This window comes from Poromitra crassiceps, assembly GCF_964638095.1.
Source record: "Poromitra crassiceps genome assembly, chromosome: 23".
In the NCBI taxonomy this organism is placed as follows: Eukaryota; Metazoa; Chordata; class Actinopteri; order Beryciformes; family Melamphaidae; genus Poromitra; species Poromitra crassiceps.
In genome coordinates, this window is record NC_139639.1 from 14128782 (window position 1) to 14154478 (window position 25697).

A 25697-nucleotide genomic window follows, 5' to 3' on the forward strand; every position below is an offset into this window, starting at 1 on the left:
ACTTTTTGAAGTTGAAACCAGCATGATTTTTGCACAATAAAACCACATACCACTTCACTGTCATTTGTCCCATTCATTGTCTTGTGCTCATACCTTATGTAAGAATGCATACATACTGTATAGTGTATACAGTACAGGGATGCAAACTCATGGATAGTGAAAAAGGTGACATACCAGGGCAGATATACTAAACCCACTCTGAAATCATACACTTAAGTGTCCTATTTTGGGAGAAAATAGGTGACTAGTTTACATCCCAGCAGTACATACTACCATGTTTATTTTTCCCCAGTTCCCACATTTTAGAATAGTAAAGACATGAAATAAGAAAAAGAATTGTGTAGTGAACAAAAAAAGACTAGATAAAAAACATTCTAGATTTTTTCAAGTAGCTGCCAATTTGCCTTGATGGAAAGGAAAAGGCTTTGGAATGAAATTCACACATACTGTAAGCATCAACTTCACATTTTAGAAATTATTTGTCGAAGAAACAAATTTCAAAGATTAGCCTTCAGATCAACAGCTAGAGAACGAAAAACATAGTGCAGTCAATCAGATGTGTCCAAACTTTTGATTGGTAGTTTATACCACTCAAAACACATCCAAGCCATTCAACTAACCAGTGACTGAGACAGACAAAAAAACGTGCATTTGAAATAAATTTATTCGTATGATGTGGTGCGTTGTGTCTTTGGAGCCGAATGCCGCGCTGACGGCAGAGCCGGCCCGAGCCGCTAACCGTCCCCTTCCTCTTGTTCTTGCGCTCGTAAGTAGCTGGCCTTCTTCTGGGCGACGCGGTCCTTCCTCTGTGCCAGAGATAACTTGGCGCGATTCCACCTGCCGGAAAGAGGGAGAACAACGACTCCATTTAACATTCAGCGCACCAGAGCAGGGAAATGTTTATCCGCTCGTCTCGACACGGGGATCATCCCAGCAGAGCTATTCATTGCTTTAACATGGACTTGGCTGAGAATAAGGAAGGGCAGTTTATTCAACCCCCCCCGGGTATCAATGATGTGATGCCCGACTCTAGTATCAGTTGACATTTAAGAGTCACGTGTAAACAACTTCCAAAAGAAAAATGCACCGGGCAATTTTTTGATGTGTTCCAACATCTCCTTGTCTTTTACAGGATTTTAAAGAAATTAATAAACGGGTATCTAGGATACAAAAACAGAGTAACCCACCTCTTTTTCTTGACGTCTTTTTTCGGTTTCTTTTCGTGTACGGGATTTGCTCTGATGCCGGCGTGCGCTTTTTTGTACATCTCTTCTACCTGAAATGCAGAAAGAGAAGAGTGGTTATTCAACTCTGGACGTTCCTCTGGACGTTCCTCTGCCCGGCTGCGACTCGCCTTGGCTCGCTTCTCTCAGCCCCGTCTTGAAAGAACAGTGAACATCAGCCAATGCAAATGAAGGACCAACCGCATTTTGCTCAGTGTCTTTGGTATCATCATCAAGAAGCAGAAACCAGCAACCACAATCGCACATTTATAAACTCTATTTTTCCATATAATATCTGAAAACATATTTCATAATGCATCCACCGACCACTTTATAACTTACGTTCAAGTTTCATTAACAGTCAGCAATAGAGATATTTTACTAAGTTGTTAGAACATGTATTTCAGTGGGTGAAGGTCTTCATCTTACCGCGTCTGGCGCGACTCCGTTCTTGATGAAGCGCGAGAACTGTTTCTTGTAGGCCTCCTCGTCCTCCTCCATGAGGTAAGACATGTAGTCCGACACGTTCATGCCCATGATGTGTTTCCGATGCAACTCGGCATTGAACTCTTTACTCTCGGCGTCGTAACCTGGAAAGCGTTTTAGACTGGAGAGAGGACGAGCAGAGATATTAGTTTTTGATAACCGACTGAGATTTGGCATTTGCAAAAGCTTCACGGGTTAGCAGGCTTTCTTCGTAGCTCTTATTCCTTTTCCAAACACTTCACACCAGACAACCAAGGCCCTGATCTTTTCTTTCCTCACTACTAACTGCTTGTAATTTTGGTGCTCAGTGAATTGTGCTTATTCTATTGTTGTCAATCTGGATAGGAATGTCAACTGAATACCTAAAATGTAAATATAAAATGTTTCTCGTGGTGGAAGGATGGGGCGGGTCAAAAATGCATGATGTGTGCAATGCAGGAAGCACTATTAATATGTCATTGTTTCAAATTGTGGCATGCCCTGAAATGTTGGTGGTCTGTCAAATATAAGTCTATGTCTGGGGAATAAATTTGAATGAAGTGGTGTATCAAACACGATGTCCACTATATAAAAGCAGCTAAGTCATCACATTAGATGTCTGCTTTGGTCTCGCTTCTCTCAGCCCCGTCTTGAAAGGACAGTGAACATCAGCCAATGCAAATGAAGGACCAACTACATTTTGCTCAGCATTTTGTTATCATCATCAAGAAGCAGAAACCAGCGACTACAAACTGGACAGGCTAGGAAACCAGTTAGTGACCGATGACTCATAAGTGACATCATAAACTCAAACATGTCTTCCATTTGGTCCATTTGGGAAGTTAGCTCACGTGCGTTGCAGCGTGTGGCGCCAATGGCTGCTAATTCCACAATCACGTAGCGATTGTGACTTGAGAGAGTCCTACGCGCTTGGGTTCTTACGGACCTGTGAGGAATGGCCAGCCCTCCGTCGACCGCCCCCTTCAGCGCTCCGAACACTTTGTTCCCTGTGCTGGTCCTGGCCAGGCCGGCGTCCAGGTAGCAGGTGAAGGCCCCCGGCTGGCCGTCCACACTCTCCACGTTGAACTCGTCGCCCGTCACCTCCACCTGGCCCTCGTACACCTGGTCCAGGCCAAACTTATTCAGCAGCTAAGAGAAGAGGAGGAGAGGGGTTAGAGGAAAGCTGTTAAAAAAGAAAGACAATAGACATTATATACATCAATTTCCAAACTGCTGCATTTATTTTATCTGACTGGCATGTCTCAAAATGGGGGGTGGGTATTGAAGTACATCTTTCTTATATGTAAAAGATGATATTCACAAGTCAGTGTAGTGTATTGCAAACTATATTACACTTAGTTACGATATTCAGCAGAATAATGGCAATATAATTATTTGGCAATATTGTGCAGCCCTAATTGGTGGATTAACTTGGACAGAAAGTCCACACACTGAAACACTGACTTGTAAACTAACTGCTATTAGTTGTGAAATATAATAAGGCCGGTCATATTGTCAACATTTGAGCACTAACATTTGTCTCATTTGGTAGGGGAAAAAAACAGTATAAAGGTAAATGTGAGACTCCACCCCCATTCATCTTCTCACCAACCCAGCAGAACACGCCCCCACCCCCTCCACGCCCACTGTCTTGCACTTCTCAAAATCACACAGTAGGCGGAGCAAAGGTAAACTGGGTGCAAAATGCCTCTTTATTTAAAAGGGGGAGGACGATGTTTGTGCAGTTCCAGCATTACGCATCATACGTAGACGCATATAACCTTTGCACATACTAGTTAAAAGTGGTGTATCAAACACATGTCCACTATATAAAAGCAGCTAAGTCATCACATTAGATGTCTGCTTTGGTCTCGCTTCTCTCAGCCCCGTCTTGAAAGGACAGTGAACATCAGCCAATGCAAATGAAGGACCAACTACATTTTGCTCAGCATGCTTGTTATCATCATCAAGAAGCAGAAACCAGCAACTACAAACTGGACAGGCTAGGAAACCAGTTAGTGAGCGATCACTCATAAGTGACATCATAAACTCAAACATGTCTTCCATTTGGTCCAATTGGGAAGTTAGCTCACGTGCGTTGCAGCGTGTGGCGCCAATGGCTGCTAAGGTAAACTGGGTAAAAATGCCTCTTTATTTAAAAGGGGGAGGACGATGTTTGTGCAGTTCCAGCATTACGCATCATACGTAGACGCATATAACCTTTGCACATACTAGTTAATATACAGTGATGTAATACACAAAGCGCTCAAAACCAACATGTGCCATGCCTCGTCAGCCGGAAAATCACTGATGGGCATGTGGTAGCTGGTGTGTCAAAGGCACACAAGTGCTGACATCTACAACTTTCCCTGGTGTGTGTGTGTGTGTGTGTGTGTGTGTGTGTGTGTGTGTGTGTGTGTGTGTGTGTGTTCTCTTACCCTGCGAGCCAGCAGCAACCCAGTGCAGTAGGATGCAGCATAGTTTGTCAGGCCGACAGTGATCCCATATTTGGGCAGCTCGTGGGAGTAGGCAGCACACACTATCTGGTCTCCCTCGATCTTTGCATAGGCAATCTGGAAAAGACAAGCAGAGGGGGACCAGGGTCAAGTCAGAACTTTTTCAAAAGTTTTCATGTGAAAACGTGAATGTCAGACTCAGTCGGCCCGGCCCGTCACTGACCTGGCAGCAGATGTCCCTGTTGGAGAAGCGGACGATCATCCGGTACTTAGGCGTGTTGTACTTGTTCTTGTCTTGGATGACCAGGCGCTTGCGGGCAAAGAAGTCAGTTTTCCCCTCTGTCAAAGCAACAACACATGATATCTTGAGATCATACTCAAGGCCTGTGATTTCAAAGCACTGTCAAAAGAAGTCGAGCCGAACACCATGCAGTATGGTTGGTATCAAAGCTAATTGATGCTTTACCTCTCCTCCTCCTGAATTTGACCTGGTACCTCTTGAAGTAGGCCTTGCTCTTCACCACTTTGACGAAACCCTGTGGACAACAGGACAAAGTTAGAAGGGGGTTCCTCTGCCTTTCCGACATGCTGCCACTCCGAACGTTAACTTCCATTATTCGGACTGGCGGTCGTTCACCTTAGAAGCCGCAATGCCGACCTTAGGTTTAGGCGTGGGGGTGGGAGAGGTTAGGTTTTGGGTTAGGGTCTGGGGGAGGTTAGGTTTAGGCATGGGGGGAGGTTAGGTTTGGCGTGGGGGCTGGGAGAGGTTAGTGAAAAACGGGGAATATAGACCCCCTTTCTGAGTGCCGATATTTCGGAGTGGCAGAACGTCGGAGTGGCAGCACGTCGGAGTGGCAGCATGTAACCAGTTAGAAGATGTTTTTGCAGAATGCAGACGACCAACATTACATTCCATGACAGCGTTTTCTGTTCGCTCGAGGTTGTTGACAGTGGCAAATAAATCTGTATTAGTCAGCAAAGCCCAGTATAAAATATATTGCGTTTTATTGCATCATGATCTGTGTAAACCAATGTCAGTGCAGTGGGTCAGGTCGGTGTGGTTTCGTCAGCCATAGCGCCACGCTGGAGCTAAGCTGCTCAGCGGGCCCGGCAAAAACAGCCGCAAAATATCAAACATCATCTGACACTTAAACCTCTGTAAACACTCTTGTACATTCAACACACATAAGTTCACGCATATTGCGTTTATATTGGTAGTATATTGAGAGAAATAACTCACCATTTTGTAGGGATTCTCCTCTTCTCCCTCCCGCTGTAGAAACTATCTATGCGGAAGCCTGACTGTGCAATTTCTGGCCGGCTTCACCAGGCTGTCCAGGCTGAAGCTAACAGCGCCCCCTGTCGCGCCGGAGGACACAGCCAGCACCGACAGGGGGCAGCAACGACTTGGAGCATGGGGTTCCCTACATTAGTCTGGGCACCTTCCACCCCGCTTTTTGTCATGGGGGCGTAAACCCCGGACCCAGAATTAACACCGGATGGCAATGCGCCTAACAACGTCTTTGTTGCCGTTAGCTTGACGCGGTGATGTTACCTAAACTAGAGTCTGATCAAAACAAAGCTAGCGTTACATAAAACAAAACGTTTATGCAATATGGCATCTCCGCCACCACCGCCTGACACACCGGTCAAAACGGTGAAAGAGGATTCTGATACTTGGGTCAAATTGTCAAGTTAACGTGAAAGTTGACGAGCTAGAAACGCTGCCATCCGGTCTAGGGCGGGCTCTAGGCGGGAACCAGTAGGGTGACAAAATCAATTGTGGGCGGGAGCCAGGCTCTTTCTCGCCGAGAAGAGCGTGGTGACGCGAGGTTACCCTACATAGAAGAACCAAGAACCCCCAAAACTGACACACATTAGACTGGAGAGTGGAGACCCCTATGTACCTCTTTTAATACATCCATGCTCTGTACTCTGACACAGCACTGCCATCTTGGTAGGGAAATAACAGGTGATTGTAATACATTCTTTTTCAAATGACAGCCACAGCCAATGAGCAATGGCAAAGCACCATATTGTAAATTAATGTGACATCATGGAAGTACTATGAATACATACAGTAACCTCATTCACAGGAAATTATAGATAGTAAGAGCTTTCGTCAGTCTTCTTTATTATCTCTAACAACCTATGTACACCTGGTTTTTAAATGCGACCTGTATCCGGATACGTTATCTGGATACAGGTCTGAGGTCTGAGCAAAATGTGAGCCAGACTATCTCCAGATGTTGTCAGGAAGATCTGATCACGATGCACCGTGCACCGTTTCCATTATCCAGCTAATAGAGTCTCTCTTCCATATTATTTTCCGGTCTTATTGGTGTATGGACCCAGAAAAATCCTCCTGTTATTCTTGAAGGCAACAATAATACATTTTCTCTCAGTTTTCATATGATTGTTTATACAATACAGACAGTGGCAATAGGGAAATAAAAGTGTAGCATAGAGAAATCAGCTGTCCAGAAATTCTAGAAATTGAGACAAAACTTGAATTTTGTAAAGTCCTAGGCTTCTCTAGCTTAGAAAATAACAGGGCTGGTAAAGAACAGTTGGCAACAGAGCTGGCCTCCATTTTCAGCCACAGGGGGCCCCCAAGAGTTAAATTGAGTACCAGTATATGTTGTAAAAGGTGTTTTTTTTAAGGACACTCTTCAGCTGATCCTTTATAATTGTTTCAGACACTAATGAGGAATATAACTGATCTAGAACATAAAGTTTTCATTCATTTGATTAATCTGATGGCTGCCTGTTAATAAAATAATCTAAAGATGCCACAATAAAGAATTTACTTCCATTTAATTTACTTCCACTGACTTTTTTCTCATGGTGTAAAGTTGACAGGTTAGACAAAATATGCTCAACATCAGAAATAATGTGAAAAGGAGTAAAAACTAAGAATTATTTTTAGTTGTTTTACCTAAAATTGTTAGCACACAATCTTAGATCATAGAATCATAGAAACCTAGATAAAGCCTAGATAAAGATAAGAATTTACAACATGTGAAAGATCACAAGACCAATCATAATTTCCACTTTTGGTCATGTAACTAAGAAAATGACCATGATTATGTCAATATGCGTAATGAATTTACAGGGTAAGATGACAGCAGCAGCCGCAGTTAGTAAGAGCAACACCCCTTCTTCCTACATCAGACTAGTGCTGAGGACCCGCCCCTTGAAACACTCTCAATCAACTTCACTCAAACAGAGTCACTGGAAAGGGGCTACGAGCCTCAGAGGTCAGGGAGACGCGTGTCTACAGACAGTGTTTTCAGACACAGGAGTGCACTGATAATAACCACACTGACATCAGAACTCAGGCCAACATCAGCCTGAAGGAATTATACATCAGAGAATTCCCCTTAAACCAACACTTGACAGCAGAAGGTCATAAATCAAAGCACACATAAGATGGCTGATCTAATCGAGATGTATTATCTCAATTACATTTGTGCAGTGGCCCCAAACTAATGGTCTAGTCCGGTGGTTCTCAACATGGGGTATGTGGCCCACCAGGGGGCCTTGAGGGGGTTCCAAGAGAGTAGTTACTATTCTGATCATAGTCTCACGGTTATCTCTCTACCTATAATATCGGCATGGAATTCTGGACAAAATCATATTGGACATTTACAAAAATTCTCAGATTTGGGTTCAAAAGATAAAATCTCATCAAATTAAGGTCCATGGCTCTAATGTGGACTAAATTAGGGATCCTTGATATGAAAAAGGTTGAGGATCACTGGTGTAGTCTAAATTGTGCAGTAAAGTTCAGTAGGCCTATTCGAAAGCTACTGATACCACTTTCACTCGATGGGATTAGATCTTGACATACATGCATTTACCAAGAAGGTGTTATCACATCCTCCTAGAAATATATGATGGAGGACAGGAATGTAGTCCAACATTTTGTTTGGGTGTGTTATGTATTGGAGATGCATATGGATTTTGATTGGGTGGGAGTTGTGATCTAAGCCAGTGGTTCTCAACCTTTTTACACAAAGTACCACCTCAGGGTTCACCATCATAATGAAAGTATGAGAGGGAGGCAGCCCCGTTTACCACCAGTAGAACTACTGTAGTAGTAGTAGTACCCATACCACAGGTTGAGAACCACTATTCCAAATTCAGAGAATTGGTCCTCCTGGCAATCAACTGAACATAGTTTTTTTTAAAGTCAACGGTCACTTCACGAAATGATGGGCTACAGTTTAGCGAAGGTCTATCTGTTGAATGGATCAGAAAATACTAAAACAAGGAACCAGGATCTTCTGCTTTTCTGTTCAAGCAAGACAGATAATATCCTTCTCCGTCACTCTCAGCGCAGATGTTCTTCATGTTAGATAAGACAGTCTGGTCACTCGTGTGTACAGCTTTCTGCAGAACTGATTTCACAACAGACAAAAAGCAACCGTCCAGTCATCCCTCAAGGGCTCAAGGTGTAGGTGTGTGTGTGTGTGTGTGTGTGTGTGTGTGTGTGTGTGTGTGTGTGTGTGTGTGTGTGTGTGTGTGTGTGTGTGTGTGTGTGTGTGTGTGTGTGTGTGTGTGTGTGTGTGTGTGTCTGTGTGTCTGTGTGTGAGCAGGTGGGGATTTTGTCTATGGATGGTCATTTTGTAGGGCTGCAACTATATTTTCTTGATTAACCATTAGCTGTTTGGTCTATAACATGTCAGAAAATGGTGAAAAATCACAAATTCATTGTTTCCCAAAGCCCAAGATGATGTCCTCAAATGTCTTGTTTTGACCGCAAACCAAAGATATTCCATTCACTCTCATAGAGGAGAAGAAAAACCAGAAAAATATTCACATTTAAAAAGCTGGAATCAGAAAATGTTGATATTTGTATTATTATTATTTAAATAAATATTCAATCAATTAGGCTAATTGAGTATCAAAATAGTTGGTGATTAATTTAATAGTTGACAATTAATCGTCGCATCCTAAAACTCACAAAATATTGTTGATGTGTTTGTTGTTCACAGGTAGCCTAGGTAAACCCAGCCCCCACGTGACCTGCTCTCTCAGTTCCCAGTCACTAGGCTGAGAACAGGTCTGAGAGCAGATCACGTGGAGGCTGAGTTCACCCAGGCTAGTTCACAGGTACACCACAGGGAGCTAACACTGCACTTTGTTGACAAGCACCACAATCTTCGCCCTCCCCCCTCAACTGTTCTCACTGCTGACTGCTTTTATTTTCATTTGCAAACAGCAATCTTTTTAAGATGAAATCCATCTGCATTCATGGTGGCGTCTAAAAATGACACCTCTGACTTAAAGTCTAACATGGCATAGTATATAACATTTTAGTGTAATTACTAAACTATGGTAAAGTGATAATAGATGTATATCTGCAAAGCTCAAAGCTGTGCAGTGTAGGAAATTAGCCGGGGGCAAGGGCAAAAATGCCCTCCAATGTTTGGATCAATTTATTTACATTAAATTAATTTAATTTCCATCTCCATCTCTAACACACACTCAGCACCTGCAAGCTGTTTGCCAGAAGGAGATGATGAGAACACACTCACACACACACACACACACACACACACACACACACACACACACACACACACACACACACACACACACACACACACACACACACACACACACACACACACACACACACACACACACACACACACACTCACACACACACACACACACACTCACACAGACCGCGCTGTTGTTCATACACTACACTTTAGCAACTTCAGGGCTGTCACTGTTTTGTACAGTAATGATACCTTTCAAGGACTTTTTAAGCAGTTTTCAATCGATAAAGCCTGCGGGGGAAACAAAAATGTATCCACCGCAGGTTACCTAGGCGACCAGCCGCATAGCTAAGAACGCCTATGAGAGAGCACAACAGCCAATAACAGCTCAGTGATCAGCAAATCGCTACAGAGCGTGATACTGTAGATAGGAAGAAAGTGTTCAGTATCAGCACTACTGATGACATATAAAAATTGTATCATGGGGGAGTGTTCCTTTAATAAACAAACATTAATAATATTAATTTTTCTGTAGTGGATTGTAGGTATTTGGGGTGTCAGCCGGAGTTTAGTCTGACAATTTTGTGCAAACAGGATAGGTTGTTAGTTAGTACATATAAGTACCTGGGTGGTGAGCAGTTGGCTATATTTGAGAATTTAGCTGGAGCTCAGTCGAACTTTATAGTTTTCATTGTGAATTAGAAAATGGCCAGGGGGCCACTTGGCACCCTATCGCGCGCCGCATCTGGCCCCTGGGCCACAAGTTGAGCATCACTGCTGTAGTCTGTAGTCCGTCTTTATTGCAAAGCCAAATCAGTTTTTGCCGAAACCAAATTCTGCTCTAACTTTAACACTAGACAAAAATACACCAGAAACAGCAGAGATGGTGTTGAGATGAAGTGTGAAAGCACAGAGTGCGTTTTTCTCCATCAACCATCTCAGCAGACGTTTTACACCCCAGGCAGAGACAGAGGGCTGTTTTCTGTGTCAAAAAATATATCTAGCGAGTCAGACCACAGATTTCAGCACACCAGTAAAAGGAAACTCCTACTTGAAGCAGTGTAGAGATGTTAGAGGAAAAGGGCTGAAGCGGAGGATACCTTTATAATGAAAGGGAGGAAATATGAGTTTCTAACAGAGATGCCAACATTAACACAGGAAATATATAACTGCGACAGCTACATCTGGATAAATCCATCACCCGCACGTTTGCTGTAGACTGACTGCATCTGGCATATCTGGCAACCACAGGGACACTTAGCCTTAACTGTGGCTGTTGCACTCTGACCTTTCAAACGGCCGTCTCACCCCCCGAAATGCACAGAGACACAATGACCAGGAAGCACCGAGCATGGTTCCTGCACTTCCGAGAAACCATGCCGATGAGATTCTCAGTGTTGGGGGGAAATTTACAACCAGAAACAGGTTGGTAGCAAACAAGGGGAGCTGTTGATCACAGTGATGGACGAGGGCCTCCAGAGAGGTGATTTGTGGACTGTTTATGGCATTTATCCAAGGAGCTGTTCAGTGTAACTTGGGTCGGGTCGGGTATTCGGCGTTGACGCAGTTCACGCTTTCGTGGCTTTTTCCTAGAAATCGCACCTGGGACAGAATCGATCAGACTCAAGAGTGGTTGCTGTATACGGATCATCAACACTGCAAACAATTTTTACTGCAAACACTTTTAACTTCAACACAAGTTTCCTGGTTGCCTGAAAATTGTGAGTTGACCGAAATAGTACTGAGTAGTAGGTCAAAGGTCATTCATTAGCTGTTATAATGTAGACAAAACTGAAGTTCAATCAACAAATCAATGTCGAGTCGGTCTTCCGGGTAGTGCAGCGGTAGAGGGTTGCAGGTTCGAACCCCCGTGTTTACCTCTGGCTTGATCGGGCGTCCATACAGGCACAATTGGCCGTGTCTGTGGGTGGGAAGCTGGATTGAGGGTATGCGTCCTGGTCGCTGCACTAGTGCCTCCTCTGGTCGGGGAGAGGGGAACTGGGGGGAATGGTGTGATCTTCCTACACGCTACGGTCCTGCGAGTGAAACTCCTCACTGTCAGGTGAAAAGAAGCGGCTGGTGACTGGCCTACACATATATCGGAGGAAGCATGTGCTAGTCAACTGTACAACTCTCCCCAGATCGGCAGCAGCCGGGGTGGTGAACGACCAGGACAGCAGGGGGAATTGGCCAAGTACAATTGGGGAGAAAAAAGCTGGACCAAAAACAAACGTCTAGTCATGCTGATCACACTTCACTTCACAGTAGCACCTCCTCGGGTTCCCGGCAATACACCCGCCTAGTGTGAAGTCGATCACACAAACAGTTCTCGAGAAATGCGACGTACTGTACACACACACTCACACACTCAGTCAGACTGAGTGTGTGTATCCGTCGCATTTCTCGATCTCTGTCTGAGGGTGAGTCAGTCTCAGCCTCAGAGATATGATTATTTGATCAGACATTGACCTCTGATTCACCTCTAAGATACATAATAACATCCCTGTATAACCTGTATGAGTGCAATGTGTACTGGGAAATCTCCTAATAAGCAAGCAAAGTGTTTCTTAAATAACCTTTACAATGAGTTTAGTGAATGCTTTATGTGTTCTGCTCTTGATGGTGAAATTATCTCACTAAAATGCACTATGAGGTTTACAGTGAAAATGACAGTGAATGAGTGACAAGACAGGCTGGTTTCAGGACAGCAGTTTAAAAATGCAGGCAAACACATCTTCAAGTGTTAAAGTGAAGAGAACAGCTTCTTTGTTTCTGACTTCAAATCTCGATTCGTAGGCTCGCCCGCTGCGCGGGCTCGCTAGCTCGGCCACTTCGTGGCATCGCCTGCTCTATTGGCACATGTGCACATGGGCACAATTGCACAACTTTACATCACTGATGACATCACTCACTAAAGACATCACAATTGCTCGAGTGACCATCATTGATCACAGGAGTGCTCGAGTGACATCACTCAGCGCACAATTGCCCAACTTTGCATCACTGATGACATCAGTCATCGACATGATGACATCACAATTGCTCGAGTGACATCACTGATGATGTCATAGGCATTGTGACATCATCAGTGACATCACAATTGCCCGAGTGACCATCGCTGATGAGATCATCGAGTGCTCGAGTGACATCACTGAAGATGTCATACACATTGTGACATCATCAGTGACAGCATTACTGACCAAAATCATCACAAATCTCACAATGTGGGACAGAACCCACTTACTCCCTTTTATATAAGAAGATATGAGGTCAGATTAGGTATCATTGACTTCAATCAAACCAGCCCTTCACATTGTCAGGTTCAACACAGGACAAGTTGAACATGATCGCCCTAACCACAGCCAGCACCCCCAACATGCCACCCCCCCCCCCTGTTTGCTGAGGCGTGGTGGCAAGATTTGAAGTGTGAAAAACAAGACGTTACGGCCTCCTGTGTGAAAGAAGAACTGTCTTGTGGCTGGCGGCGTCCAGTAAATCATTCATTGTGTTCACAGTACGTCCCTATCTGGTGGCTGCAGTTGGGCCAGCTTGAGAACTCGGTCAGATTCGGGGGGAAAGGGCTCAAATCAGATTGTATGGAAAGGCAGAGAGTGAGAGTTTGGGGGGTTGGGGTGTGTTTCGCTGTGGTTAGGGTTTTGGAGCCAAAGGAACCTGTGAGGGGATGAGATAGCATGATGTGGTTTTTCATTGAGATGTCACAACAATGTGGAGCAGCAGAGCTAACGTCGCCTGAGCGGCCTGAACTCAGAGGCAGTTTACCCACAAATCAAGTCAGTCCTTACGGTGTACACGTATAGTGAGTAGGATCAACTCACTAGTGAGTGTGTACAGTACATACACCATAAAATATGCACAGTGTAGTGTGCTTCTGGGTAGTGCAGTGGTACCTGCCTACCAACAGGTTCGAGCCCCCGTGTTACCTCCGGCTTGTTCGGGCGTCCATACAGGCACAATTGGCCGTGTCTGCGGGCGGGAAGCCGGATTAGGGGTACAGTATGTGTCCATGGTCACTGCACCAGACGTGCCTCCTCTGGTCGGTCGGGGTGCCTGTTCAGGGGGAGGGGAACTAAGGGGGAATAGCGTGACCCTTCCATGCGTTACATCCTGCCAGTGAGACCCCTCGCTGTCAGGTGGAAAGAAGTGGCTGGCGACTGCACACGTATCGGAGAAAGCATGTGCTAGTCTACTCAATTATCTCCCCTGATCAGCGGGACAGCAGGGGGAGTTGGCCAAGTACAATTGGGGAGAAAAGGGGGGGTGATTATGATATGTCTCTTTAAGAAAATAAAACTGAAATAAACACTTTTTTTTCAGTGGTTTGTCCATCTCTGGGTTTAATTCTATCAGTGTGGAATAATAACTGTAAATGTAATGGGATATTTTACACACTTTAGATTTTGACACAGTAACCGCATCTGCTGCTTTAGTTTCATTCCTAAAGACTGTTTAATTTGTAGTCTCTGCAAAACTTGTCGCCCCCGTTACTTTGACTACAACGGAACAACGGTGAGAGAAATCAAAAACTACGAGACGAAGCCAGCTGAAGTCAGACGTGAGCCGCTCGCCTGGCCTCTTTAACGTTCACATACATGTGGTGTGAGAGATATATTGGTATATTTAAACCCCTCTATCCCCATGAGGGTTGAAGGGCTGGAGGTTTGGGCTTCAGAAAATAGCCTCATGGCAACAGTAGCACAGCTCTTCATTTCTTTCTATAATTGTGATCTGCACATTTCACAAGGTAGAAACTAACTCCTCTCTCAAAAAAGAGAAACCTCGCTGTGATCACTGCAACAACTGGGCTTCTATTTCAATCACTACTTGCTATAAGACCGAAGAGTGAGAATCAAGGCCTGTGGGGGAAGAAGTGTGTGTATATATGTGTGTGCATGTGTGTGTGTGTGTGTGTGTGTGTGTGTGTGTGTGTGTGTACGTGTGTGTACGTGTGTGTGGTGGGGGGACAGGAGTAGAACTGTGGCCACACTGATAGCGTCTTCACGACTGGTTGGTTTCCTGTTCTGACTAAAGTGTGTAATTTTGAACGCTATCACGCCCGCTCTGTCCTTCTCTGTCTCTCTGTCTTCAGCTTTCAATTCTAAAACTTTTATTGACGTGATCAGACTTTTATGATATTGCCAAAATAGCACAAAGAGTCAACAGAACGCTGTCCATTTCACTGATCCGTTCAATTTCAGCAGTTGAAGTTCAACAATAATTCACATAAAACGACTCAATTTAAAAAAAGAAATCACCAGAGGGAAAATGTAACTGAACAAGTGACTGATGTAAATTATCTCTCCTGGGTGCCCCCCAGGTTGCTATGACTTTTTGATGAATAGATTTGTTGGTGAGAGTTTTGAAAATCAAGGCATTTTTTGTGCACTTTAGTCTTATTGTTTTTATATTTTGTCCTTCTCTTACTGTGTGAGAAAGTGCAGCTCTGTCTCCACATCAGAGTGAATATCCTACTGACTGACTTCTCTTTCTCTCTCTGGTTTCACCAATACATTTTATATCGCTATAATACCAATAAATTAGTTTTCACTCAATTCATTCAACTGATTGCTCACTTTCACTTGTCATGTACCAGTGAACGACTAAGAAATAACATAGGAGCTGCAGTGCTGTGAGGAGGGTCTGCTTACTGAGCAGAGAAATGCTTATATCACAGACATGACATTTCTTTATTAAGGTTATGTTCTGAGTTGAAGGGATTCACCTAAATGTGACATGAGTCATATCATGACTAGCTATGGGCAATGGTGTTTATTTTAAGAGACAGGCTCACTTGCATGAGCTGTCTGTCAATGGGAATGTCATCTGTCATCTTGGTCCTTCGTGTAATTCAAGGCTATTTTCACTTAAATCAATTTGGAAAAAGGCAACTTCATTGGTGAGTTTATTTTCATATGATGAAAATGTGGGTCCAGTCAGACATGATAGAAACAGCCTTTATCAAAATCTCTGCTATGATTTTACTGACTGATGAACAAGAAAAATCTATTTCTGAGAAGAAACGTGATCATAGCCACTAGATGACAAGGAGAGGGAGGGAAAGGGAGAGAGGGGGGGGGAGGGAGGGAGCATATAGGGTCTCTCTACCTGTGCTAAGACTGGCAGTGGCAGCTAATGAGTAGCCGGTGTTGAGGTGTGTGTGTGTGTGTGTGTGTGTGTGGGTGTGGGTGTGTGTGTGTGTGTGTGTGTGTGTGTGTGTGTGTGCGTGCGTGCGTGTGTGCGTGTGCGTGTGCGTGTGTGTGTGTGTGTGTGTGTGTGTGTGTGTGTGTGTGTGTGTGTGTGTGTGTTGTGTGTGTGTGTGTGTGTGTGTGTGTGTTTTCTGGCAGCTGGGATATATAACTGCTGTGTGTGAGTATGCACCATGTGTTTCAACTTTGCCTCCTATCTCCGCTTTGGTCTACTTGCCGCAGCTTCACCAAACAAACCCTGTTCTCACATCGGACAAAAATCAATAGCCTACCGCTTTGCTTTCGCCCAGCCTTGAACGCCCCCCAAATCTTCGCAATGATTTTCATTTGAGGCTTTCTGATTTCTGAGAGGATTTGAAAGCCTTCTCGTTTTTGTGCGTTCGATTCTGAGGTGCAGCCTAAAACCATTATAATAGCCCATTCCTATTGGGACAGTAGGCTATAGCAATAGTTAGTGGCTGTATCACAATAACTTATATTTTGCTAGTAGATTATTTGCATTTTATTTCCTGTTTCAGATCGCTTAAGGCTATATCTAGTTCTTTTAGGAGACAGCCTAATTGCGCAGATTGAGGAGGGGCTTTAATGCTGTAAAACAATAAGGCTAAAGTTATTGGGTAAGCTGAAGCGGGGTAACTGTAAGGGATACCCCGGGTCCCCATCAGCAGGCTGTTGTGCCGAGCGACCGTGCGCGTCTCATTAACAAGATCACTTTACACCAGGCAAACAAATAGGTCGCTATGCAAGACAGCGGCGCTGTTTGCCTTGTCCGATTCACAAACACACGCGTCTAGCTCATTTCAATGGTTTCCGTCTCGTCACATTTAAATGGCTCAGATGCGCATATGCGTGCTTTTTTTTTAAATCATGTTTGATAAGAAATCGACAGGTGCGCTTTCCCTTTCTTTCTGAATGAATCAAATGATCAATCTCAGCCGGGCCAGCGCACAAATCCAATCTCGGTTAATTTATAACCTGTCATGTTGGATAGTAGACCTAAAAAAAAAAAAAAAGTAGGTTATGCGATGGTAAATCCAGTCGGTGATCAACAGAAAACAAAACAACAACGAATAGGCTATAAACAAAAAATATATTTTTGGCATTCATTTTGATAACGTTTACCATTAAATAGCCTATATTCACAACTTCTGTCATTTTGATAGTCACTATAATGTAGCCTTAAAGGTTTATGTCACCCTAAAAAGCAAAAAGGTGATCAGTAGGCTACGCGCTATAAAAACGATGTCGCAGTTTATAGGAACTAGACTTCCTCTATTCGGTGATATCCTTCATCACATTTACAGAATGCAAATTGAAATCCAATAGCCTATACGCTCTTGCAGTCCCAAATCTACGGAGACCCTTCGGTGGTCTTGCTTTTGGCCACCTGCCCAACGACACCTGGTAAACGATACGGCCTCCCTGCGCATGCGTAATAGCCTGCCAAAAATCCCAACGCCGGATCGCCTGTCAACCAATAGTGTTCAAATCTGTCCAGAGATAAAGTGGGCTGCAGCGTCGAGTGGAGTGGAGGATTTCAACCCGCACTGGACACATCGAGAGGAGGGTAAAACCATGCCGAGGTCTTTTCTGGTGAAGAGCAAGAGGGCCCACAGCTACCACCAGCCGCGATACCTGGACGATGACTACATCAGACTGGACACTATTTTGGCCCATGTATGCGCAGGTAGGGTCTGATCTAGAAATTGTCAAAACGAGCGATTCATCATTCTTATAGGCCTTTTTTTTAAGTCAGAATAATTCCCCTGCTCCATTGATCCCACAAAAGGCAACAACTAGTCAGTGAACGCACCTCTGGTTAGTTGGTTCAATTGCTCTCCTCTGTGTTATAGAAACCAAAGCTCAGGTGGAGTTTGAGGGGAACCCGGAGTCCCATGAGGATCCTGACAGACTGTCCCCGGAGTCCCGGCTGCTGTCCCCGGGCTCCCTGTCCTCCAGCTCCCCGCTGAGCTGCGGGGGCAGCGTGTGCGACCGGTCCTCTGACTACGACTTCTGGCGTCCGCCGTCTCCCTCCTCCTCGCCAGGTGAACTGAAAATAAGAGTGGAACTGGATGCGAGTTCTTTCAGTTCGTTTTTAGCAAAAAGGTCAACAAAAAATGTAAAGAAAATTATTTAATTGGAAGTAAACAGAGCAGCTATTTGTTCACATTAACCAAACAATATTATCTTATCAGTCATCTCATCAGTTACTGCTACACTTGCACCCGCAAATTTAATTTACTCAGTAGTGTTTTGAAGTTTTGTGTGGCAAATGATAGGGCCAGGCTGGAGTTTACTGGGTTTAGTCAAATGACCCTGATCATTTTTCAGTTTTGTTGCGTGCCATATAGCCATTTCTTGTTGCACTGTCCCTCAGAATATCCACTAAACACAAAATCCAAATTCGTTCCCAGATTCAGAGAAGTGCTCCACTCCCGCAGCAGAGGACGGCCACCACTTCAACATCCCGTTATTCCCTTACGCCTGGGCCACATACTCAGGCTCTGAGCTCAGGCATCTGGTCCAGGGGCCTTATCACCACCTCCCAGGCCCCCGGCAGCCCGACTCGCCCGTCAGCGTCTACGGGACAGAGGACAGCGGCACCGAGCCCCTTTACGCACCACGGGGCGCCGTGGCTGGATGCTACCAGGACTATTCCTCCACACCCCGCCAGATGTATAGGATGCGGGACGGAGAGGACATGTACCTGGATGTAAAGCAGAAGGCCCGGGGAACAGAAATCAAGTCGGAAAATGATCTAATCAACATCGAGTCAAATAGTTCCTATAAATGTATCAAATGTTGCAAGGTAGGCCTGATACGTCCTGGTTGCTACAATAAGACAACTTCATATTGGCTCGAATGAAAATATTCACTGACTAAAAAATAACTATTAGCCTATATGTTGTATTATTACTATTGTATCATTACTAGCATATTACTATATTATTGCATTGATGTATTAATTATAGTGACAACATTCTGCGTATTTCTCCTATAGGCCTATTCCTATGCTGTTAATAGGCCTATAGCATCATTCTAAAATGTATTGGATTATTATAGTTATTTATTTGTAAGGGTTTTCAAATCGAAATTAAGTGTCATTCGTTTCCCCCCAAAGGTATTCTCCACACCACACGGGCTGGAGGTTCATGTGCGCCGGTCGCACAGCGGGACGCGGCCGTTTGAGTGCGGGATCTGCGGGAAAACGTTCGGACACGCAGTGAGCCTGGAGCAGCACAGAGCGGTCCATTCTCAGGTACTGCAGAATACTCAGCATGTTCTTCTGCGGGACAGACCCATTCACTCACACAGGCAGGGCTCAATTCACTAAACCACAACAAGGCAAACCCCCTGGATCTAATATCACGGGTGTCATCAAAGTTTTCAACACATTTATATCAACTACATTAGAGCATGGAGTGGAGTGCCTGACAAGATTAATCATAGACCACCTTGGTCACCAATCATATTGCGCAGACGCACAAAGCCATATTGATTCCATGTTCCATGCTCTGAGTCTGAGGCCTTCCACACTCACAATGCAATATATCCCACAGGAGAGGAGCTTCAACTGTAAAATCTGCGGCAAAAGCTTCAAGCGCTCCTCCACGCTGTCCACGCATCTGCTCATCCACTCGGACACGCGGCCCTATCCGTGCCAGTACTGCGGGAAGAGATTCCACCAGAAGTCAGACATGAAAAAGCACACTTTCATCCACACAGGTGAGAGAACCCCCAGCAGACTGTTTACCAAATGGTCCCAGGATAACCTGAACAGCATCCATCCACAAACACGAGCCTATTCTGCATTTATCACTGTGCGTAATAACGCGCGTAAAAGGCCCTGAATCTACCTCCATGCACTGAAATTCCATTGCTTTCTGGTTTCTTTGCTGCTTCAGGTGAGAAGCCACATAAGTGCCAGGTGTGTGGAAAGGCCTTCAGTCAGAGCTCCAACCTCATCACACACAGCAGGAAACACACAGGCTTCAAGCCCTTCGGTTGCGACCTGTGCGGCAAAGGCTTCCAGAGGAAAGTGGACCTGAGGAGGCACAAGGAGACCCAGCATGGACTCAAATGAGACTGGACGCTCAAGATTTAACATGCAAAGAATGCACTTTTAATATACTTTTACTATGACTGTGATATGATGCATATTTTTGTTTGTTTCATTACATTTTCTTACTGATGTATGCAGTTAATTATTTAGCAGATGCTATTGGTTGATTTTAGAAAATAAACGTTTATTTATTGAATGTGTTTTTACATTGTTAGAAATCGTTTATAGGCTATTCAGTTCGTTAGCATAGACCATGCATGATGGCATTTCAAATTCAGAAAGCATTTAGGCCTATTAAAGTAGCTTAGAATATTTGGGAATCTAATTCCGCCCTTATAAATAAATAATAACCCAAAGCCATGAGGCCATCATTATATTTTCTTTATTGTAGAATTTAAATGGCCAGTTTCTGTGCTTGCTCCATAGGCTTAGCTTTAGGCCTATTAATTAAAATTTAACTTGTGGGACTCATGAAGTAGATCAGGCCTACTTTGATTTCATATAGGCCTGTATAGGCTATTAGGCTACTTGCTAAGTTATTTGACAAATGGTTTCAGTTTCATAAACAGCAGCGTTTTATGTTTTACAATAGGGCAAATTAAATAAAAAGTATTTTTTATCAATCGATTTCGAGCTCAATTTCATAGCTACAACTGCCTTAGTCCATACGCTGTTGAAAAAATGAGAAGCTGCGTTAAGCCAGGCCATCAATCACGTCTCCAATCTCCATGACAGCTCAAAATAAAACCCGATTCAAAGTTGTCTCAGGGAAACGTCTTGTAGCGCGAGCCACCTGGTCAAAACCAAATATTCGCAGACACACGCATTAACATACCCCCATAACAAATGAGATTATGGCGCCATAAACTCTCATGTGAAGGAAGTCTGCAGAAATAGCGTCACTTTTATGACTCCACCCGCTCTCACAGCAAAGCAATAACCATCGCGTCCACATGGCGGGTTTACACGGAGTGAGCGGGGAAACCTGGGTGTGATTTATTTGGCTGTGCCGAGGTTAAACAGTCAGAGCTCTAAAACTTCCAAGGATCTGATTTAGACAGCTCTGTGTACACAATGCTCCATATAAAGATGGAAAGAGATTGCAGTGTCCACTCCTACATCCTATTGACTGAACCTGTGGCATTATATTATCAAGTTGGATTAAAAAAATATATATAATATATAATATATATATATATATATGTTTGTTTGGTTCATCTGTAACCTAAATAGTGCAGCATTTCAGAGGGAATTGTCAACCCACAAAAGGCACCATATAACCCAGGAAAAGGATGACAATAAATCTCATATGGGTTCTTAAACATCACAATCAAGGACTTTCCAGGCCCAATTCCCTCAAATTCCCCAACATTCAATAGTTTGAGACAAGGCTGAAGGTTAAATCAAGGTTAATGTTTCAGCGCTGAGATTTTTTTTCTTTTTTTTTCTCTCAACTGTGCTGTGATAAACCTATTTACTAATGTTAAGAGAAAAACAATAAAAATCTAAAGAAGCCTGCAGAGGGAATCGGCGGTGAGCCTATATATTGAGGTGGGCTGCAGGGGATGTCCAGGGCAGTCTCTTCACTGGGCACTCAGGCTCCTTGGCATTAGAGGGTTGCAGGAGAGAAAAGCCACCAGGAGCATCATTGAAGCTACGGAAAAAGCTTCAAGGTGGTTGTGGATCAAGAGGGGAGATCCATGGTGTAGCGCGCCGCTTGGACACAAGCTGGGGAATGATCACCCCCGCTTGGGTCACCCAGGTGAGGGTGTCTGATGATCTAAGACCCGAAACACCCTATGACCCTGGGTTAATCACTGATGATGTGTCCAAGCCGGCCGCACCATCTAGATGCAGACGGTGTCCCTAATAACTAGAACAATTTCAAAAAATCTAAAGAACTAAAATAATGTAACTTCAATTTCTATTGTTTCACAAAATATATAAATTCAAGCACTTTCCAATGCCTATTTTCAAAAAGCTTGATATTTTTTCTCAAATCCTTTTTTTTCAAGGATTTCAAGGACCCATGGTAACCCTGGCAGGCAGAAACAATCACAAAACATTTGTTTTAAATGTAAACTGATGTGTGCAACAAACACAATTTTACCCACAGAATAGAAAATGGCTGATAGTTTATTTTATTCAGTCATAAACACACTCAGATCCTGAGTGTGAAAGTGTGAAATTTCAGGTTGGCCTGAATAAAAATGGGTGGGCCACACGATTCATTCCATGATTGATATAATTGACAATACTAAAGTCAAATGCAGTGTTCACATGATGACATTTTACATCCCTACCAGACACTTCTTCTTTTTTTATGGTGGGGGGGGGGGGGGGGGGTGCAGGGGATATTAGGGTGAGATGGGTGAGATAGCAGATCAAGAGTATATGCCAGCTGGAAGATTAATTTGAGATGCAGCTCAGCACCGTTACGTTTTTTCTAGTCATAGTTTTCTTCTTCTAGTCTAGTTTTTATAGTCATGTAAGAAACATTGTTTTGGTTTTTCCTACACCAAAACTTTGCCTAAATTTGAGGTGTTATTTAGCCTGACAAGCTAGCATGATGACATGGTTGGTGCCAATGGAGACCCACCCATAGCTACGTCCCTGCGGCGAGGGCATTCACGTCTGAGTATAAATTCAGCTTAAGGGGCGTCCCGGTAGCTCAACTGGTAGAACGCGTACCATTAAGGCTTAGTCCTTCACGCAGCGACTCAGGTTCGAATTCGACCACATGCTGCATGTCCTCCCCCATTCTCTCCATGATTTCCTGCTGCTGTCTAGCACATACTGTCCTATCAAATAAACGCAAAATGCCCCAGAAATAATCTTAATTAAGGTTAAGGGTAATGTTAGTATTGGGTTTAGGTTAGGGTTAGGGTTGGGCATGGTTTGGGTGTGGTTTATGGAGATTTTCTGTTTCTAACCCCTCCCCCTCCCCCTACCATAACCCTAACCCTAAAATCTCAGAATGTTACCATTTTACAATTTTCGAGCCGAAATTGTAACATAGCAACGTTGGTCCAAAACGTTGCTATTTTACAATTTTCTGTGAGACTGTTGTTATGGTTAGGAGCTAGGAAATGCATTAAGTGAATGTCCTCACTAAGATAGCTACTATACTGGTTGGTGTGTGTGTGTGTGTGTGTGTGTGTGTGTGTGTGTGTGTCAGTGGGCTGGGGTTTTGAGCAGCTGGACTAAGCTGAGTAGATGGTGTGGCTGCAGACTGAGCTCCTGCAGCAGGCTGGTGAGATACTCGACTGATGGTGGACACTGCAGGGCCTCTCGCACCACCGGAGACACCTCCGCCAACCTAAAACACAAACACACAAAATCAGACACACACAATACACACACACACACAATACACACACACACACACACACACACACACACACACACACACACACATTACGCTACTGTCATTAAAAGGTACACACAACAGACCAGCCACCAAGAAAACAAATGCACAAATAAATTGCTATATTTGAGATACAATGCATTATTAGGACAAACTGCAACTATAGGCATTTTACATCTTATAGGCATTTTACATCAATTGGAATTTAAATTTGGGAAAAAACAAAACAAAACAAAACAAAAAAACGACTGCTCGACTTGAGGAATCTGCGTCTCTCGACTAATGATTAGACTATTCGACTTTTAGAGGACAGCCCTAGTGGCCAGTGAGGAAGCGATATGATTCGGCAGGGAGAATGAGAGAAGAGACAGAGAGAGCGAGTGAGAGAGAGACAGACAGACAGAAGAGAGCGAGTGGTAGCTGAAATTGAAGTAAAAAGACTCAAGGCTCAAGGAGATGATCATAATAAAACATTGTGCTTTCCCCCTCCCACACACACACACACACACACACACACACACACACACACACGCATTAAAAGGACCCCACACTGGATCGGTTTGCACGTCAAGTTACAAAGCACCTTTTTTGTGTAGTAAAAAAAGACGACTAAAGTGAAATCATAAAGTGGTGCAAACGCATTTTATTTCTTGTGGCCATTATGATCCGCAAAATAGTTCGATTTGAAGAAACAACGTCTCACAGACATGAACATAAACATAAACTGTGCAGTCTGTGTGGGAGAGGGTGAGTTGGAATTGTTTTTATATTATGTTCATGTGAGGAATGAGGAAAATACGCCCTGTGTATTTGATATTGGATCCAAATGTATGAACTACCCACTATACGTTTAATGATCATTAAATCCTATCCATAAGAACAACCCCCCCCCCCCCCCCCCCGCCGCCCACACTAATATTGTCCATTTTAAACCGGTCCGCGGTGCAAAAAAGATTGGGGACCCCTGTTCTAGCTGATCTCCAAGTCACCTGTCCATCTCCTATCCCTCTCTTTGCCCACCCCCTGCCTCTCCCCCTGTCCCGTTTACCTGTGTGTAGGTGTACTGCTGCCTCTCCCCCTGTCCCGTCTACCTGTGTGCAGGTGTACTGTTGGCTCCCCCCCCTGTCCCGTCTACCTGTGTGCAGGTGTACTGCTGCCTCTCCCCTGTCCCGTCTACCTGTGTGTAGGTGTACTGCTGCCTCTCCCCCTGTCCCGTCTACCTGTGTGCAGGTGTACTGCTGCCTCTCCCCCTGTCCCGTCTACCTGTGTGCAGGTGTACTGCTGCCTCTCCCCCTGTCCCGTCTACCTGTGTGCAGGTGTACTGCTGCCTCTCCCCCTGTCCCGTCTACCTGGGTGCAGGTGTACTGCTGCCTCTCCCCCTGTCCCGTCTACCTGTGTGCAGGTGTACTGCTGCCTCTCCCCCTGTCCCGTCTACCTGTGTGCAGGTGTACTGCTGCCTCTCCCCCTGTCCCGTCTACCTGTGTGCAGGTGTACTGCTGCCTCTCCCCCTGTCCCGTCTACCTGTGTGCAGGTGTACTGCTGCCTCTCCCCCTGTCCCGTCTACCTGTGTGCAGGTGTACTGCTGCCTCTCCCCCTGTCCCGTCTACCTGTGTGCAGGTGTACTGCTGCCTCTCCCCCCTGTCCCGTCTACCTGTGTGCAGGTGTACTGCTGCCTCTCCCCTGTCTAGCTGTGTGCAGGTGTACTGCTGCCTCTCCCCTGTCCCGTCTACCTGGGTGCAGGTGTACTGCTGCCTCTCCCCCTGTCCCGTCTACCTGGGTGCAGGTGTACTGTTGGCTAATCTCCGGTTCACCCCCGGGTCTAGAGTTGCAGGGGGGGCATGTATTATTCAGCAGCCTGGACAATAGAGGGCAGACTAGCTCCACAGCTGCCAGGCAGCAGACAGATAAGACAGCACACCAAATTATTCATGGCCGACTCGGGGATGCAGGCATGGAGCGAGCTAAATGGGGAAACTAAAGAAATCATAGAGTAGCAGTGGCACACGTGACAAGAGAAACGCCGAATGAGTGCGAGCTGATTGAAATTGAAATAAAGGCTAGCTGTCAAAATGTGCATCAAAGATAAGCAACGCCACCACATGGCCTGCAATGCAACCAGGCAGAGTATCCAAAGATGACATGAGCACAACAACAACAACACATAGTGCTTCGTCAATCAGAGTAAGATAAAATCACATCTTAAGGAGCAGTGGTGTTTCAATGTTGTATCTCTCTCTGGAGACTTTATTTCATTATTTGATCTTACGTTTTGGGGCATTTGATTAGCTGATGCTCTTATCCAGAGCAACCTACATTTAGAATAACTATTTATTGTACACATTACAAGCCACCGACAGGTTAGGAGCACAAGGATCAAAGCCATGGT

The 25697-nt window shown here is 44.5% G+C and overlaps 3 protein-coding genes across 3 annotated transcripts in view; 1 reads left to right on the top strand and 2 right to left on the bottom strand.

Annotated features, from left to right (window-relative positions):
* Positions 1–643: 643 nt before the first annotated feature.
* rpl5a (ribosomal protein L5a) lies at positions 644–5466 on the bottom strand. Its single transcript, XM_083659106.1, has 8 exons — positions 5385–5466; positions 4611–4680; positions 4368–4483; positions 4127–4261; positions 2635–2837; positions 1653–1830; positions 1188–1276; positions 644–837 (listed from the first exon to the last, which is right to left on the bottom strand). The coding sequence occupies exons 1-8, from the start codon at positions 5385–5387 to the stop codon at positions 735–737; spliced, it is 897 nt and encodes a 298-aa protein (XP_083515232.1). The 5' UTR covers positions 5388–5466; the 3' UTR covers positions 644–734.
* Positions 5467–15979: 10513 nt separating this feature from the next.
* Positions 15980–19965, top strand: gfi1aa (growth factor independent 1A transcription repressor a; the record flags this gene model as incomplete). The annotated part of the gene is made up of 7 exons (XM_083659674.1): positions 15980–16041; positions 17380–17568; positions 17735–17926; positions 18296–18690; positions 19003–19140; positions 19442–19607; positions 19787–19965. Exons 2-7 carry the CDS (start codon positions 17457–17459, stop codon positions 19963–19965), a joined length of 1182 nt encoding a protein of 393 aa, XP_083515800.1. The 5' UTR covers positions 15980–16041; positions 17380–17456.
* Positions 19966–22132: 2167 nt separating this feature from the next.
* Positions 22133–25697, bottom strand: part of rpap2 (RNA polymerase II associated protein 2) — a 12045-nt gene continuing 8480 nt past the window's right edge. The window contains exon 13 of the mRNA XM_083659098.1: positions 22133–23263. Within this exon, the coding sequence (XP_083515224.1) occupies positions 23119–23263 (145 nt within the window). The 3' untranslated portion in view covers positions 22133–23118. The remainder of the gene's footprint in view (positions 23264–25697) is intronic.

What these genes read in the sequence shown, in the direction of transcription:
- rpl5a (XM_083659106.1), bottom strand. An exon ending in CAAATTCAGGAGGAGGAGAG is followed by an intron (nt 4,484 to 4,610) that starts GTAAAGCATCAA and finishes TTGCTTTGACAG; the next exon opens with AGGGGAAAACTGACTTCTTT. An exon ending in ACAGGGACATCTGCTGCCAG is followed by an intron (nt 4,262 to 4,367) that starts GTCAGTGACGGG and finishes TGTCTTTTCCAG; the next exon opens with ATTGCCTATGCAAAGATCGA.